The sequence below is a fragment of the Hibiscus syriacus genome, unplaced genomic scaffold (assembly GCF_006381635.1).
Source record: "Hibiscus syriacus cultivar Baekdansim isolate YM2019G1 unplaced genomic scaffold, ASM638163v2 tig00110580_pilon, whole genome shotgun sequence".
NCBI lineage: Eukaryota > Viridiplantae > Streptophyta > Magnoliopsida > Malvales > Malvaceae > Hibiscus > Hibiscus syriacus.
This window is the reverse complement of record NW_024062791.1, coordinates 962691-981065: the sequence shown is the minus strand read 5'-3', so window position 1 is coordinate 981065 and position 18375 is coordinate 962691. Positions and strand designations below refer to the sequence as shown.

Sequence of the window (18375 nt, the reverse complement as noted above, 5' to 3'; positions counted from 1 at the left end):
AACCCACAAGACCCAGAAAACTACGCACTTCAGACACATTCTTTGGAATTTCCTATTCTAGAATGGCTTTTATCTTTTGGGGATCAACTCAAATTCCTTCTGCAGAAATCACATGCCCAATAAATGCTACTTCATTTAACCAAAACTCACATTTAGATAATTTGGCATATAGCTTCTTATCTCTTAGAGTTTGCAAAACTACCCTCAAATGTGCATTATGTTCTTCATTGGACTTTGAATACACCAATATATCATCAATGAAAATGACTACGAACTGATCTAAATAGGGTTGAAATATTCTATTAATCAAATCCATAAATACAGCAGGTGTATTCGTTACCCCAAATGGCATAACAACGAACTCATAATGGACATACCTCGTTCTAAATACGGTCCTTAGAATATCTTTCTCCTGAACCTTCAATTGATGATAACCAGAGCGCAAATCGATCTTAGAAAAGACCGAAACACCCTTTAACTGATCAAACAAATCATTAATTCTAGGGAGATGATACTTGTTCTTGATAGTCACCTTATTGAGCTGTCTATAATCAATGCAGAGACGCATGGAACCATCTTTCTTCTTAACAAATAACACTGGAGCTCCCCAAGGTGATACACTTGGTCTGATGAATCCTTTATCCAACAATTCCTGTAACTGAATCTTTAACTCTTGCAACTCTTTTGGAGCCATTCTATATGGTGCCATTGCAATAGGCGTTGTTCTAGGTATTATCTCAATCTGAAATTCCACCTCTCTATCTGGAGGTAGACCTGACAACTCTGCAGGAAAAACATCTGGAAACTCTCTGACTATGGGAATTTCTTCAATCCCTTTCTCATTGGTTCTAATATCCAACACATTAGCAATGAAACCCTGACATCCCTATAACAATAATTTCTTTACTGACATCACTGATATTACGTTTTCCAATGGATTTCATCATTCACTGAACACTATAACATCCACTCCATCGGGACTGATTAATGTTACCCTCTTCAGTCTACAGTCAACATTAGCATAATAGCGATATAACCAGACCATTCTCAATATCACTTCGAATTCGTCAAAGGGTAATTTCATCAGATTAGCATGGAATTCGATTCCTTGAATCTTTATGGGACACCTACGACACGCTCTATTTACCCGAGCACTGTGCCCTAATGGATTTGTTACTATCACATCATTACTAGTGGCTTCTAATTGAATTCCCAGTTCTCTCACCAATTTACTACAAATATATGAATATGTTGACCCCGGATCAATCAATATCATAACACATTTATCATACAGTAGAAAGGTACCTGCAATTATCTCAGGATCATCACGTTCTTCATTGGTCTTGAGGTTATACACCCGAGCAACAGAGCGCACTGCTTGTTGAGTAGAAGATTCAGGCTAACTTCTTCCTCTACCTCTACCCCTTCCTCTCTGAGACACCGAAACATATCGTTCCGACTGTGAAGGCTCTACGGACCTCACTGGACAATCTCTCATGAAATGTCCCATTTCCCCACATCGGAAACAAGCTCCAACTCTTACCCTACATATACCACTATGATATCTTCCACAAGTCTGACATTGTCTCACTTGACCCAGATTTGCTCTCCCAGTACCAGACCCTACTGATTGAGTCTGTCTAGCTCTCATTTGATTTGATCCTCTAGCGGAAGATGCCATTGATTCAGACCTCGCCTGAGAACGAAAACCAGAATCTCTACCTCTCTTAGGTGGTGTAAAACTTGATGAATCCCCAGTTTTTTTAGATGGTTAGGCTCTCTGATCCCCAAACCTTTCATTATGATCTCTGTCTAAAGCTTTAGCACGATTAACAACCTCTTGGAACAAGGACAAGTTCAGTACGATCAACATTTCTTTCAACCTCGGGCACAAGCCTTCAACAAACCATTCACAAGTATATTTTTCTGTTGGAATAAGCTCAGCAGCAAAACGACTCAACTTATTAAAATCACACTCATATTCATATACGGTGCGATTCAACTGTTTCATACTCATAAACTCTTGCTTCATTTGCCTTATAAACTGATCTCCAATATACTTGTGCTTAAACTCTTCTAAAAACAACGACCATGTCACTTGATCATTGGTCATCCTCAAGGTAACATTTGTCCACCAGATTCTTGCTTGTCCACGAAGCAAAGAGACCACACCATCTAACTTCTCCACATCAGAACAGTGGAGTCCATCGAACATAATCTTCACATCATTGAGCCAAAGGTCCGCAGCAACAGGATCTTCCTCGGCTTCACCTTTGAATTCAGGAGCTCCTAATCCTTTCAACTCTTTCGCAATATTTATTCTTTGAGTTAAGGAAACAGGAGGTTGAAAATGCATCAGGACAGCGTCCAACGTCCTAAAGAACACATCTTGGTCTTTTGCAGCCACTCCCAGAGTTGTCTGTTCTTCATCTTGCCTGGCCAGGGCCGGTAAATTGCTATTTTCCTCATGTCTATCATCTCCCGCTTCACTTCGGGAACTCTCATGATCAGACATCTAACAAGACATAACCATAAAACTCTATTAGAAGACAACATACTTATAACTCTTATTAGATCAGGTTTGTTTTTTTATTGGCATGTAAACTTTTTAAAACATTTCTGACTTCATTTTATGCCCAGAATCGACTAAACCATAGCTCTGATACCATTAATTGTAATACCCCCAACCCATACCCGACCCGGATACGAGTCCGAGATGTCACATTGACGTTTCAAAACATTTACTTGTACAAAATAGTGAATAATTTTAAACTTTTTCTACATATAACTGAATAATTTACATAAATTATCTCAAACAGTTTATAAAACTTATTAGCGCATAAACGATTTAAAACTTTAGTTACATGCCAACACTATTTATTATAAGAAAGAGAACCTACTATAAAATATCTTCTGATCTGATCTCGGATGAAGCTATGATGTCTCAGAAGTCTATCCTTGCTCTTCCGACTTCTTTGATCCTACATGTGAAACAATCACACGCTAAGTCTTTGACCTAGTGAGGCATATAAAGAATATAATATAAACCATAAAACATTTCATATAACAAATCATATGCATTACATACAGTGTATTTATACTATTTATTTTATTAACTCATGTATTAACCCATATATACTTTTGATATCTTTTGTAGGCCCATGAACATTACTGAGAACTCAAGGTATGTGAGTACTATGAGGTTGCGCACACATATGCTGTCACCACAGCTCGTATAAACTATGTCCCGAAGGACCTATCATCCCGAAGGATGTAATATGTGTCCCGAATGACCTATCATATGTCTCGTAGGACATATGTAACCCTCGACTCTTGGCATGCCAACTATACCACTAGCTCTCATATCACATAACATGGGCATTATCATTTATAGCAGTTCAACTCACTTGTATCATATAAACATGTAATCTCATAACTTATTATTATTGCTCTTATGATCACATATTTCTTTTCTTCTGTCACATACCACATATATGTGTAAACATCTATTTCATATCATATAACATGTATCACATATTGCATATTCACATAGATCATAACACATATAATGGCATATACTCATTTTCATGTACTCATACACACATAATAATCACATCGATCACCAATCAAATAATATTTTAGGAGTCACTTCTTACCATAGTAACTCCATTACTGGCTCATCGTAAGCCAATGTTTGTTTGATAATATAAGTACAAATTAAATTCCACTCACCTTAGCCTTGCTTTGATTCGATCCTAATCCTTTGATTATTCCGGAACTTGTTTAGGATCGATATCTACATAAATATATCATTTTAAAACAACTATCATAAGCCTAAACTTTAAACTTGATGTTAATAACTTAAACCGATTTAATTAATGAATCAAATTCCATTTTTTCATTTAGGGGGGAATCGATACCCCCCAGGGGGGAATTTGTTCCCCTTGCACGTTCTGGAAATTTTGCTCAAGCCTAGAATTCACTGTTCATTGCACGAAAATTCTATATTTTCACTTCAATTCTTCATATTTCATCCCCTTTTATATTCTTAACTCAAATATACACACTTAAACTAATTTATATCCATTTATTTCATCTTAAACCTCAAAATTCTATTCTCCATATAGAAATCAATAATCATACCAAATTTTCCATGTTATCCAAACTTAATTCCTACACTTCTATCTTCTTATTCTCATAGATAACAAGTCAAATTCAACTTAAAATTCAACTTATCAACTCTATTTCAAGATTTCATTCAAAAACTCAAAATCTTTAATCTCTCCTACACCTTTCATCTTGTTGTTTTAGAACAAATTAAGCTTTCCTTAAGCTTAATTATCATCTAGTGATCATAACCCAATTTTTAAAACAACAAATAACCAAGAAATCAGAAACTTACCTTTGAGCTTGGGAGATACGGGAGGAAGATGATGAAAGAAGAAGATGATAAAATGTTTTCATCTTCCACGTTTTTATCTCCTATTAAAGGGATAAAAAAAATCTTTAATGTCAATTGACCATTTTTCCATTTAATTCCTTGAATAATTACTAAAAACTTTCTGGAAATATTCCCAAATAAATCATTGAACTATTCAACTATTCTACTTTAATTACCAAATTCCAAAATTTTACAATTTAGTCACTAACTCATAGTTTGGGATGTTACAGTCTTCGGCAATTAAAAATTACAAAATAATCACTATATTATTCATATATTCTAAACTCATCATTTTTTGTTAAAAATCTGATGGCCGCCTGAGCAAGACATTAACCTATTGATTGGATATGATAAAATCATATTTTAATAATATATATTGGCTCCCCCGTTGCTTTCAAGTATTGGCTCGACGATATAATGTAAAGAGAGAGTCAATCTATAAAATACAACTCAAATGATTTTTGGATTAGGTTAACGTCTAGCTCAGATATACACTAATATTTTAACGTGAAAGGATGAATTTGGAATATATGAGTAGTCAAATGACATTTTTGTAACTTTTTATAGTTAGGAGATTCAACAAAGTATTATCCTATAATCAAAGGGTCATTTTGTAATTTTTAATAGTTAATGGACTCAACAAAGTAGTATTCTATAATCGAATTCTATAATCGATAAATGGTTTGTGTACTTTATCCTAAATTAAATAGTTTTTTTAAACATACCCGTGGAAATAGTAGAAGTAATATAAGATTAATTCCCTATAATCACATATTTAAATATAGAAGCATAATCTACTAAATACATGAAAAAGAAAACTCTCAACAAATGTAACAAAAAAAACTCTTAAAATACGATATATTGGTATAAATGAATTGAGATGAATTGAGAATGTCCTGCATGACTTTTGTTTGAAAAAAATACTTAAAAGCTTGCTGATGAATAATTATAAAGTAAAAAATGTTCAAAATCTAGCATAATTGACTAACTAAATCTGAGACGATTTCCATACTGAAAAACTATTAATCCCTAGAGCCAGACCCCAACAGCTTTATTGTGATGCTAACAATCATTCTGCAAAAGCAGCTATCATATTCTTAACTTATCTATGAGTACGAGAACCTAAAGATTCTATGCTCTTCCCTGGGTTTTTTTAACCAGCTTTTATGTATACATAGATCAAGAAGTATATAAGTATTTAGATCTTAATGGTGAGAAAATGGCTCCCATTGTTGATTCCCAAGCCTGCTGAAATTTTCGGAAACTCTGTTGGCGAGCCAAAGAAATTGCAATCGGTTCATGGAAAAAGTAACTGAAAGTTGCTTCCTTTATGTCTAGATTTTGTTTGCGGCAACAATTGACATTGTGGCAAAGATCAGCAGGAAGCTGAATGACACAGAGCTGGCAGAGCTTGGGAGTCCTGTTGGTTCTGCTGAACCATACACCGTGTCTCCGCCCGGTCGGGTAAAAGGTGGGCTCTTCGTAAAGGGTGGGGTCAAGGTTGTGGCATCCGGTGGCGATAGGGTGGCCGGTGGCGTTATGCTGGCTGGCAGAGCAACACTGTGTTTACATTTTAAAAGAAAAATATAAGCACGCATGTATTGCCTTTGTCTTGAAGATAAAATTGATATGAGAGCCGGTTCCAAGGTGGTTGTAACTTGTAAGATATTTACCTTGTTGGCGAGGATGCTGCATAGTGACAGTTCCCTTTACCTGGATAAATATACAAAAGGTAATTTTTAATTGAAAGAGTATAATTAAACTGTAGTTTAGAAACAACTTTTTTTTAACTGCAATGTCATACTTGGGTCTGTATTTGTAAGCTGAGCAGTGCCTCCAAAAACACAGCTCGTTGGAGCAGGGTGTTTTTGGTAGTAATCATTGAAAGCATAAGAAGCATGATCCTGAACAGTGTTGGGTTCATAACAAATTCCACCAGGTTGAATAGCTGAGCAGTCCGCACCGCCATATCCGCAAGCATAGTCTAGAGCTACTTGTAGAGCAGTTGGTGAAGCACCTTGATTTGCAATACACCAGGAACCTCCTGGTTTGGGTTGTAGGAGTTGGGGTTTGGGTTTGGGTTGTTGGAGTGGGGATAGGGGTAGTCAGATTGGTGATCGGCTCTGTAGACGGGGATGTGGGGTTCGGAGTAGTGCCTGGAGTTGTAGGGTTGACAATGGGAACATTATCTAGTAGTGTAGTGGATATTGAAGGGTCGAGAAGCAACCGAGATTCTTGGTTGCTTTGTTTTCTCTGATTGATTTCTTGGAGAGGAGGTTTCCTGGAAATACTTTAACCTGAAGAGATCAAAAAGCAAATTATCGGATTGACAAAAATTTTCCCGAGAAACATTCACTCATTCAGATGATCATTGTTTCTCTATTACAATGATCCATCACCTACCAATGAAGAAAATCCTAACAAGATTTCCCATAGAAATATATGAACATGACAATAGGTAAAGAAACAAAACATTTTAAAGGCATTGATATAAATATATAGCATTCACCTGAACATAGGAAGAGGTGCAAGAGAGAGATTGTAAGAAACTGAACTAGTCTAAAACCCATGGCTTGAATGTGCTTGTATAGTAGAGCAGGTAAGGAAAATCTTGTTTAGTAAGAACAATAATGTAGAAGCTAATGGGTATTTATATAATAAAACAATGGGCCAATGGAGGAATTGCAAAGAAGGGTCTAGTAATCATCCTTCCATAAAATAACATAAACTGGAAACATGAAGAATCCAAGCTTCCTTGGATCGAAGATATGGAAACAGAGAAAGGAGAATATAAGAAAACTTGTTAAAGGAGGCATCGGGATGTTGGGATTACTATTTGTTTAATTAAGACACTGATGTGGTGGGGTGGCTTTTTTTTTTTCTTTCTTTCTACTGTTTCTGGGACTGAATCTAAAAAGGTTAAAGGTTGGCAGAGGAGATTTTTATTATGATTTTGATGCAGCAAAGGGATGCCAACATCTTAATGAAGCAAATGATTGAAGCTTTTTGTTGACACCTCAAACATTACATTTCAAATCTTGCCAAATGTCATCCTTTTTTTTCAATTCATAACTTGTAAAGGTGAAGAAAGAAAAAGCAAAGGGATAACAGTGTATAAATTCTATGCAAATAACAAAATGTGTCAACTTTCTCAACAACAAAAAATCATTTTTTTGTGTGTGTGATACGATGCATACATTAGCTAAACTTCCTGTAAGAAATGAGTTTACTACTTTGTATTGATAACTGAACAAATAAGTATTTTTTTCTTAATTTGATGATGAAGACGATGATGATAATAATAGTACTACATTAAGGATTTTCAGTTGGGGCAATTGCTTCCGTTGCATTGCGGTAAATCCGTCTTGGCAGTCCCTTTTACTTATGCTGGTATTGTATCAGCTAAAACTCTGAATCCAAATGTAATCCCACTTTGACTTATTACTGGATATATGTCAAAGGCCTGCATGCAAGCAAATCAGCTCTTAAGTCTGCATTTTCATCTTGAATCCATCAAGTGCACCTACTGGGCATGCAAATCCAAATAATGCCTCCATTTAACTGCAGAATTCCATACCATATGTCTAGTGAATATCTGACCAGGAAGAGGGGGGAAATAATTGAATAAGAAATAAAAAAGGACAAGGAAACACCTGCTTCTAGCCCTGTCGAAGTGAATTGCATCTCGACAGATGTTGTGCAACATCACTCCAAGCTGCACATAAAGCTCTGTTAAGCAGATATCGAAGATCGGCCAGTTTCAATTCATTGTTAGTGCTAGGAAATCTAAGGTGGCCTTTAGGTTTACATTTGGAGTTTTGAACATCTGGGACAAATAAAGATGGAATTTTTTAACAACAAATGAATCAAATGAGGAACATAGTTTTAGGATTCCTTGCATGAGAGAGCTCAAGTAATGCAATTAACTCCCCTTCGCTTGAACCGAGAAAGAAGTAAACTACCTGGGAAGTTTCTACATTCAGGTTCTATTCCATTGCCATTGATATCCATCTGATTTGGTGTCGCATACTTTCCGACAGTGACAACCACCCCAGATCCATCACGAAGTTCAAAGACAGATTGAATTAGACCCTGCAACAGACAATACAGGATTATATCAGATTCTAATAGACAAAATTTTCAAGATATATAATCAAGGCTAATATTTATTTCCATTAGTTCAATAACTAGATCAGTAAAAGACCTGAACTCAATCCTTTTAACATGGAAAACTTTAAACATGGCCTTCCATTTAACCAAAATAACGATTTCAATTTCCAGCCATGAAAAAAATCATCGTGATCCCAAAAAACAGCAAGTCAAAGATACCGAGCAGACAGTTTAAAATTAATTTCAATTTGATTGGGCAGGGGTGTCTATGATAGACAAATTATAAAGAAAAGAGAACTGAGGGAAAGCTTAAGTTGCAGCAATAAGCTAAACTTCAAACCTTGCCAAAAGTCCTATCCCCAACAAGAGCTGCTCTACAATTATCATGAAGTGCAGAAGCAACCTGAAGTAACAAATGACAATTTAGAATAAATGCAACTGTAAAAGGGAAATTGTCTTCTATGGCCACTGCATATTAAAAAATGTATAATGTGGCACCTGAATTTAAGCATATATGTATAGTTAGATACCTAAACTTTCAGTTTGTACATCAACCTCCCCATGGCCTTAAATTGTTAACACTTATCGATGATGTGGTAACCAATAAACAAAAATTTGACATACATGAATATTGCACAAATGGATAACATGGAGAACTGCCACATAACATTATCAGTACAAAAAGAAATCAAATTTATGAGAAACCCCCCTCCCACACAATATATATATATCCTTCTTTCTCATACATATTAAATTCGATTTCTTGAATATATATATATATATATATATATATATATATACATTTTAAATAATTTTTTTCACAAAATTTAAAGATAAAATTGGAATTAATTGTTCTACTTTCTTCCATTTACTCTCCTTTTTCTTCTCTTCCCCTACCTGTCCTCACCAATGACTGGATCATGACACAAAAATACTGGCTAATCTTCAAAGAGACCGGAAATGGCCTGATCAGTCAGGGCCCACCTAGTCTGGCAAAACCTTGTCAGGTAATGACTAGATCAGGCCATAGTAGGGGAGGATAGGGGAATCAAGGAGAGAAGTAAAAGGGGTTGAGAAAAGGGGAAAAATAAAAGCTAAAACTAAATTTTTAAATAAATTATGGCACAACACAGCTACATGGTAGCAGCGTATCATCCGCATGTACAATACATGTGTCAAAATTTATGGATGCACCATGTCATTAATATAGGTAAGGTATGGTGTTAGGCATTAGGAGATTGATACATGGACTGGAATTGAGGAAAATACCTAATAAAACATTTTCAAAGTTCCATAATAGAAATTTTCTAACAGGCCGGGGACTATACAAGAAATTATCCCATTGTGAAAAGAGAAGTAATCATAGATAAGGGGGCAACCGGTCTACTCACAATTTCACTTGCACTAGCAGTTTTGTTTTTCACCAAAACCTGCACAGAAGATTATTACCCAAATTATTTTCATCTGAACAACAAATTAAGGACTAACAATTTTTACACGCTTCTCTACGTGTTGCAGAAAACACCAAGTGTTGATTCATATTTGAACTGTTATATGTCTAGGTAAGTCCCTGGAAATTCTTATTTTTTCCATGGTTAGAGAAGCCCTAGAAATTCAAGTCTACCTTTAAGACAGTCACCAACCCAATTCTAGTTCTTTAAGACATTTCATTTTGAACAACCACTTTAGCAAAATTGGCATTGAGCACTGAATGAATAGAGTTTTCTAGGATCCAATGGAAAGGGATACGTTTCATAAGGAACAAACTAAAAGCACAGATGTAAGGATGATGAAAAAGTGCATACAACTACAGGCAATGTAACCAACGGGGCAGTATCAGCAACAACATTATTCTGGTACTGTGGATCCCTCCCAACTGTGTAAATGATCTGCTCAGTTTTACCAGCAAGAAAAAAACACCAAAACTACATAATAAGTCGTAGAAATCACACATATGCATCAACAAAATGTTTTTTGTGTAGTAGTTGCATCATATGCGAGATACTTTCTCAGGGTTAAAATACAGAGATGAAGAAAATAGCTCAAAATATCATAGCATGTACATTTATAAATAGAGAGAGAGAGAGGCAGTCAGCCTTCTTTACAGTTTAAATCTGTAATGAGTGACATACCGTCTCCCCTTTATTCAGAAATAGCTTGGAAATTTCAATTCCAGCCTGAAATGCACAAAACACAGATGATAATAACCAAACATAAATGTCAGATGGAAAGGTAAAACTAACTGGGAAGGCAAAAGCAAACAAACCTGTACTAGTCCTCCAAGATTGTCTCTAAGATCCAAAATGAAATATGAAGCACCCATATCTTGAAGTCGCTTCATTGCTGCAGTGGAGATTATTTCATTAATCTAACAGAGTATGTAAATAAGAGAAGCAGAAGTTAACTCCATGAACATAGTTAAACTAGTATTAGCATCACAGTTTTAAGCCACAAGACAAAGGACGTCAATAGTAGGACTAGGAGAAACAAAACTCTTAAATCATCAAATGCAGGATATCTATGAACAGATAAAAAAAATTTGCTTTTACATGCTTTGATAGCTTATGTCTCAAGAAGTTTGTTTAAAGATAGAAGCAACCATTGACCATCAACATGCCATAGACGCTTGTATTCCTTTTTCTGTGCTCAAAACAATTCACTTCCTATTATATAACAAAGTTGGCCCATCAATTTGCTTTGTTTATCACTATAGCTTCAATTCTGGAAGCAGTATGTATGTGACAGTGTGAGGGAGAAAGAGGGAGGGCAATTGACAGTCATATGACTCATATCTCACACTAATTTTCAAAGACTAAAAGACACATAAATAATAAAAAAAAATTAAGTTGTTCATCACAAAATAGGAAATAGCAATCAAGTAACATCCACTAAAATAATAAACATTACCAATGACCAAATCTTTTCTAGCCAAGGCATTGAATTCTTTAAGCCTCATATACCCAACAGAACTAGGGTCGTTACTAACTTGTTCCAACTGATAAAAAACAGATGTTCGAGCAACAAGTTGTTTTTGGATTTCTAGGGATTCAGTAGGTACACAGTTGCCATGCCTGACCTAAAATTGAGAGTGGATCATTGGATAAAGAAGGAACATCTGTAAAGGTTAACAATGAACTGCTATATTCACAAGGGTAATGAAGAGCACAACCTTAATGGTCACACAGGTTTCATTAGGACCTTGTAATAAAGATGATACTTCAAAAGCTGATTTCCCCATGACATCTTCTCCATTAACAGCTAAAACTTCATCTCCCTGTCAAAAAGAAATTACTAACATTATGACACGTATCAGCCATGCACATGTACACTACAGAGAAACATTAAATCAACACTTGCATATAGAACCTTCCAATTTCGCTGCAAAATACAAGAGAATTATTTGTCCTGTTAAATAAATTAGGCACCATTACTTATCACTCTCCGTAGTATCATTGTTCTCCTGCAATCACTCTCACCCCCCTCATCTTGGATCCGTAGTTCTCTACTCACTGTTTCATCGAATACCATTCATTGCAAAAAAATATATATATATATATATATATATATATATATACCTATGCCTTTGCCATTCATATAAGTCCATGTAAAACTGGGATATTAGAAAAGTGGGGAAATAACACCAAGTTTAGCTAAGCAGTAACCAAAATATCAGAATTTATTTTTTCTAAAGAATAAGATAAATGACTAGGCAGAGATACTCAAAATAGATATGTTGTTACAACCAACCGAGAAATTGACCAATCCAAGTATTGCAGTTGCAGTACTACGGATATACTCTACCTGTCTTACTCCAGCTGTATGAGCAGGTCCATCCAATATAAGTCCTTGAACCTTCAGTTTTACGCCTCCGATATCATCTGAAACTTCTCTAATGTTTATTCCAATACCAGTGATGTCATACCTCGCCATCTTCGTGAACTTTCAACGGTGACAAAAAATGACCCGAAATGCCAATTGCCATGTAAAAAGGGGGAAAAACTAAAAAATCCATCAGTAAAATGTGTGAAGTTTATTGATGTAAGGTGATTTAGTAAAGAATTACCTCGGCTGGTGAGAGGTATCGCGTGTAAGGGTCGCCTAAACTTGCCAGCATTCTTTTGATTAACTCGTGAGCCTTAGACCTCGTTTGAATCGAAGTCCCCAAAATATCCTCCTTTTTTGCTTCGACAAGCAAGTAGAATTTAAAAATAAAAAAGCGAAATTTTAGCCACAAAACAAAAGATAATATTAAAAATTCACCTTCCACGATTGAGGAGACCAGCGGTGGCGACCGCTATCAAGAAAGCTATCATTAACAATCTGCCAAGCTTCTTGTACGATTTTTTCGTTGGTGACGAATTCAGGTTTGAGATCAACCTTATCTTCTTCTTCTTGTAGTTGTTCTTCTTCTCCTGTGCAACGATCGGGTAGCGGAGCTGATACTTGAGGTGGCCGAGAAGATTGAAAAAACTGTGAATCACTGGAGAGGGAAGGAGATGGGGAAGAAACTAAGAGAGTTAAGGAGAGAGCACCGGTAAGTGCCGTAACCAGAGTTTTCTTGGTCCAAACGGCGGCGCCCAGAGGAAATGAAGGTAGCTTCTGAGGTGGCGTTGGGGTGAGTGAAGGTGGAGAGTTGCAGTTGCAGAGTAGGATTCTCATCCTCTTTCTTTTGGATAGTAACGAGACGGAGTTTACAGTCACTGATCACTGTTTATACTTTGTTAGAAGTTGTATAGTGTTTGCATGCGCGTGTGAATTTAAAGATGAAAAAAATAAAAAGCTTAATATAAATGTCTAAATTTGTTTTTGTCAATTTACGTACTTAATATTTTTAATAGATAAAATAATTTTAATGGCTGAAAATGTCTTATAATATATTATTTTAATCAAATTTTTTTGGATTTACGAAAATGATCAACAAATTCGTAACGCGAACTCCAATTTCACAACACAGGTTTCAAAATCGTAACGCGAATAGGTAAATCGCAACACGAATTTTAGTATTGTTTACTTATATCGGTAATTAGCGTTGCGAATTTGAAAATAAACAGTACTATCACAATGTAAACAGTACTATCGCAATGCGATTTTAAAATTCGTAACGTTAATTACCGATATAGGTAAACAGTACTATCGCAATGTAAACAATACTATCGCAATGCGATTTTCAAATTCGCAACACGATTTTCAAATTTGCAACGCTAATTACCGATATAGGTAAACAGTATTATCGCAATGTAAACAGTACTATCGCAATGCGATTTTCAAATTCGCAACTCTAATTACCGATATAGGTAAACACAACTATCGTAACGCGAATTTCTGAAACTGAGTTGCGAATTTGGAAAATCTCGTTGCGATTTACATATTCGCGTTACGTATTTGGAAATTGTGTTGCGAAATTGGAGTTCGCGTTGCGAATTTGTTGGTCATTTTCGCAAATTCAAAAAAAATTAGTTAAAATTGTATATTATAAGACATTTTCGGTCACTGAAGTTATTTTCTCTTTTTAATATTATCATTTAGGTATCTACATTATAATGGTCGTTTAAAAAATCTTTTATAAATAAGTTAGTCGATTAGTATTTGACATGCGGTTTATTTTGTCTTTAATTTTTTAAAAAATGAAATTCATAATTTTTCATAAAAAAATCCCAAATTATTATTTTTTCCATAAAATGGCCCAAGACTTTTAATTTCGGTATTAACCAACACCACCACCAACGATCATCGATTCACCCACCAGTCACCAGCTCGCCAACCACCCATCCACCGATTGCGATGGATGGATGTTAAAATTTAGTGATTTAGGGTTTTAATTTAAGGATTTTAGTTTAAAGATTTGGGGGGTTTGAAGCCACGATTTATGCAATTGATGGGTGGGTAGGAAGCGACATCGATGTTAGACGACCGACGGATGGGGTGGATGCGTTGAGATTAAGGATTTTGTAACTTTTTGATATTTTAATTTTTTTTTTTGAAAAATAATAATAATTTTAAGTTTTTTAAATATATTTTTTTTAAATTTATAAAGGTGCATGTGTCACATTCTGAGTGATTGACGAATTTTTTTAACGTATGTTACGGTCAATACACCCAATGATAACATCAAAAACATTAGATGCCTAAATTGATCAAAAAAAAAAAAGGTACCTATATGGGAAAATATGTATAATTTGATCAATTCTTTTTTATATTAAGCCTTAATAAGAAAAGGGAAAGATTTAATTCGTGAATTAGTTCCTAACGAATATTATTTTCTTTTGTAAATTATATACATTTAATACTTAAATTATTACTTTGTCTTATTTTTAGGGATTGACATAGGTTGGGTTGGATCAGATTTTCGACCAACCTGGACCAACCAGAAATTTTTACACCCTCCACCCGACACACTCGAGTTTAGGGTAATTTCACCCGACCTTTTTGAGATAAAATTGATTCCAACATGACCCAAACTGAAATAATATAAAATGATTAATTTTATTCAATAAAATACGACTTAATTGAAAATAAATAATATAAAGAAATATATTATTGCAATTATCCCTAAATATATAATATATGGTTCTATTATTCTTGGGCCAAGTCAGGTAGGGTATTTTCACCCTAAATTAGAATCGGACCGGACCTTTTTTTTAAATGACCTAATTGGGTCAAAATTCATCGGGTTCGGGTCTTTTGCCAATCCCTACCTATTTTGGTACCTAAACTTTCATTTGTTTTAAAATTATATCTAAAATTTTTTTTTTGGTATATCGTAATTAAAAACTTAGTGAAATTTTTACAACATGACACTTTTTTATGGGTAAATTACACCATTCATCATTCAATTATCTTCTCACTCTTATTTTGGTCAATATCGTTTAATTTTTTAATTTAGTTACTTAACTTTCAAATTACTCCTGATTTAATCACTCTAACTTTCAAAATTAATTGATTTAATTGAAATATATATGATAATAATAATAATAATAATAATAAATGTCATGTCATAAAAATTATTAATAAAATAAATTAGAGTGATTAAAATATGAAAATTTTGAAAATTGAGTAGTTAAATTGGAAAATTTTAAACTTTAGTGATCAAAATAAGAGTGAGAAAATAATTTAATGTTGAATTATGTAATTTATCCATAAAAAATATTACTACAACAATTCCGTCTTTATTGGCGAGTACTAAAATAAAACATAAACTAAACGTTATATATTATTTTGAAAAATTAAAGTGTAAGTACTAAAATAGAACAAAAGTAATAGTTAAGATACTAAACATAAATATACCCTTTTTTCACTTTGATATTTTACGATTTTTTTTTAATTTAGATGGAGACTTTATTAATTGATGTTGTCACTTCTAGAATGATTTATATAGTTTTTGTCCAATTATTTACACGTTATTTTTACTGAGAAACACACACACATATATATTATATAATTATTCTATCATAAAATTATTGTTTTACAAAAAATAAAGGATCTTAAAGGGTTTTATTTTTATTTTTATATTCGTATGCTGATATGTTCCATCTAAATATTTATGTATATTACTTGAATCGTGAATGAGATAAAATATTTTATATTAATTTTTCAATTAACATCGTTTATAAATATAATCATTAAATTATTATTGTTTATGTAAATTATAAAGTTAAATAAATATAAAAACGGTTCTATATCGAGACGGATTTAAAATTTTATATTAAAAAGATAAATTTATAAAATTTTAAGGAAAAAAACAAATTTATAAATCTTAAAAATAAAAATAATCTTTTAAAAAAATACGAAAAGATATCTAAAATATATAAAAAAAATTAAATTCTTTTAATAGAACAATTACTTTCCCTCATATTTTCTATACTCCTTAACTCCACGCATTATTACAAACAACGTTAATTTGAGCTCGTACGAACCAAATGACCTTAATGATAAAAAAATAATATTATTTCTTAAAGTTTCGATTCGAACACTATGAATATCAAGAATGTAAATGTTCAATGTCAAATAATTTGAGCTTAAGTTTTAACAATAAAACTCATCTACAAACTATACAATTTTTTCATTTAGATATTTTTTTTATAATAAATATTATTTTATTTCTTAAATTTTTATTTTGTGTTTTAAATCATTTTTATTTTATTCTAATTCAACAAGTTCCGATTCAACTTCACTTGATTCAACTTAGTTGATCTTTTAATTTAAAGTTTTAGGTTTAGATAAAACCAAATCAAATTTTTTATTGTGTGATCAAGTCATAATCAAATTTAAGGTGAAAAACATGACCTGATCTGATATAATATTATAATTATAATTTATATATTTAAAGATAATTATAATGATAATCATTTCTATTTTATTTTTTCAAATAGATATTTATTTTACCTAATAAAATGAAGTATATGTATATAGTGCATATTTTAACTTAAAATATCAGATCAAATTTTAAATCTAGTAAATTTTTTTAAACTTGAATTAAATCAAATTCGAGTAATTTTTTTTTAAAATTAAATTCAAGTGGATTAAAATTTTTACTCAATTCAACTCATTATAATCTAAGATATATCATTCTACGAGGGAAAACGAGTTTCTAAAGAACGTTAAATGGAAGCGTTGATTTTATACTTAAAAATATGTTAAATTTCTTTGGGAAGTTATGTTGTACGACAACCTTAATATATGACTAAGAAAATATGTTACAGGAAATATTATTATTTTTTTAATATTTTCGATAAAAAAATTACCTAAAACATTATTTTTTTACCTAAAACATTAATGTTTTTTAATATTTTCAGTAAAGTACCAAATATTAATATTTTTGGTAGAAAAAAATATTTTAGATAGCGCTTTACCGGATATATTAACAAACTCGATAAAACGTCTAATAATAAAATTTTCAGTAAAAATAATAATATTTTAGATAATTTTTTATCAAAAATATTAAAATAATAAAAATATTTTCAATAACGTATTTATTTAATTGAATATTAAGCTGCCGCACTAAAACTTTGGCAATTTATTTGGTTATTTTAACTGTTTTAAAAGAGAAAAAAAGGTTTTTTTTTTCATTAAGAAAATAAATAAGAATAAATTTAGACGAATACGCGGCCACAACCCCAGACCCATAGGTAGTTGACTCGGAGACAAAAGAGAGAATAACTTCCCTTCTTTTATAAGGCGTTGTTTCGAAGAATAGTATTCTTCCTTTTCCTCTTCATAGCTGCCTGCTGGAGTGCTGGTGCGTGCTACCTTTTTATTTACATCGAGAAAACCGAGAGACAACAATCCTCAAACGTAAACGACATCTCAGATCTGTGTGAGGACGAAGCGGAACCGTTTGGAGAGAGGTACCCGGAGAGAGGTACCCGGAGAGAGGATGAGCTGGAAAGGAGGAAGTGGTGTTGCAAATAATGGGTTAGTGAAGGGTTCAGGTATTCCTGCTGGGTCTCGGAAGATGGTCCAGAGCTTGAAGGAGATTTGTGAACTTCCCTGAACCCGAGATCTATGATATGCTTAAAGAGTGTAACATGGACCCTAACGAGGCCGTCAATCGCCTCCTCTCTCAAGGTTCCCCGCCCTTTTTCTTTCTGTTTTTATTATTTTTAAACTCTTTTTTTTGGTTCCCCAGTCTGATGGGTTTATTTCCCGGGTTTTGTTAAGCAAAAGGATTTTTAATGTTATTATGGAAAAGGTAACTGTTGGGTTTCTGGGAGTGATGCTTTAATGTGGTAAAGATAAAATATGCTTAAGCTTGGTCATGAGAATGCCTACAGTCTAAAACCCTGCATCTGTAACTCTCATTTGATTGCGAAATCATGTGATGCTTT

The 18375-nt window shown here is 33.4% G+C and overlaps 2 protein-coding genes and 1 pseudogene across 4 annotated transcripts; 1 reads left to right on the top strand and 2 right to left on the bottom strand.

The window, feature by feature from the left end:
- Positions 1–5468: 5468 nt before the first annotated feature.
- LOC120133427 (PLASMODESMATA CALLOSE-BINDING PROTEIN 3-like) lies at positions 5469–7011 on the bottom strand. The gene is made up of 6 exons (XM_039150011.1): positions 6951–7011; positions 6845–6858; positions 6669–6738; positions 6246–6485; positions 6115–6154; positions 5469–6001 (listed from the first exon to the last, which is right to left on the bottom strand). Exons 1-6 carry the CDS (start codon positions 7009–7011, stop codon positions 5776–5778), a joined length of 651 nt encoding a protein of 216 aa, XP_039005942.1. The 3' UTR covers positions 5469–5775.
- Positions 7012–7723: 712 nt separating this feature from the next.
- LOC120133451 (carboxyl-terminal-processing peptidase 1, chloroplastic-like) lies at positions 7724–13243 on the bottom strand. Of its 3 annotated transcripts, none has more exons than XM_039150030.1 (13): positions 12812–13243; positions 12615–12725; positions 12353–12490; positions 11721–11825; positions 11459–11627; positions 10818–10894; positions 10684–10728; positions 10357–10440; positions 9943–9981; positions 8892–8954; positions 8404–8533; positions 8095–8156; positions 7724–8002 (listed from the first exon to the last, which is right to left on the bottom strand). In XM_039150030.1, the coding sequence occupies exons 1-12, from the start codon at positions 13208–13210 to the stop codon at positions 8101–8103; spliced, it is 1416 nt and encodes a 471-aa protein (XP_039005961.1). In that variant the 5' UTR covers positions 13211–13243; the 3' UTR covers positions 7724–8002; positions 8095–8100. The 3 variants fall into 3 exon arrangements, with proteins under 3 accessions (XP_039005961.1, XP_039005962.1, XP_039005963.1); XM_039150031.1 differs by having other exon boundaries at positions 7734–8002; positions 12615–12733; positions 12812–12952; XM_039150032.1 differs by lacking the exon at positions 12812–13243 and having other exon boundaries at positions 7736–8002; positions 12353–12550; positions 12615–12709.
- A 4523-nt stretch (positions 13244–17766) lies between these two features.
- LOC120133444 overlaps positions 17767–18375 on the top strand; it is a 30824-nt pseudogene continuing 30215 nt past the window's right edge.

Bases quoted from the DNA above. Each gene is read 5' to 3' on its own strand.
- LOC120133427 (XM_039150011.1), bottom strand. From the start codon at position 7,011: ATGGGTTTTAGACTAGTTCAGTTTCTTACAATCTCTCTCTTGCACCTC. The intron at 6,155-6,245 runs GTATGACATTGC...ATATTTATCCAG, and splicing joins GCTTACAAATACAGACCCAA to GTAAAGGGAACTGTCACTAT. The intron at 6,002-6,114 runs GTAAATATCTTA...ATGTAAACACAG, and splicing joins GCAGCATCCTCGCCAACAAG to TGTTGCTCTGCCAGCCAGCA.
- LOC120133451 (XM_039150030.1), bottom strand. From the start codon at position 13,210: ATGAGAATCCTACTCTGCAACTGCAACTCTCCACCTTCACTCACCCCA. The intron at 10,441-10,683 runs GTATGTCACTCA...AAAACTGAGCAG, and splicing joins TTCTGAATAAAGGGGAGACG to ATCATTTACACAGTTGGGAG. The intron at 9,982-10,356 runs GTATGCACTTTT...TCTTCTGTGCAG, and splicing joins TGGTTACATTGCCTGTAGTT to GTTTTGGTGAAAAACAAAAC.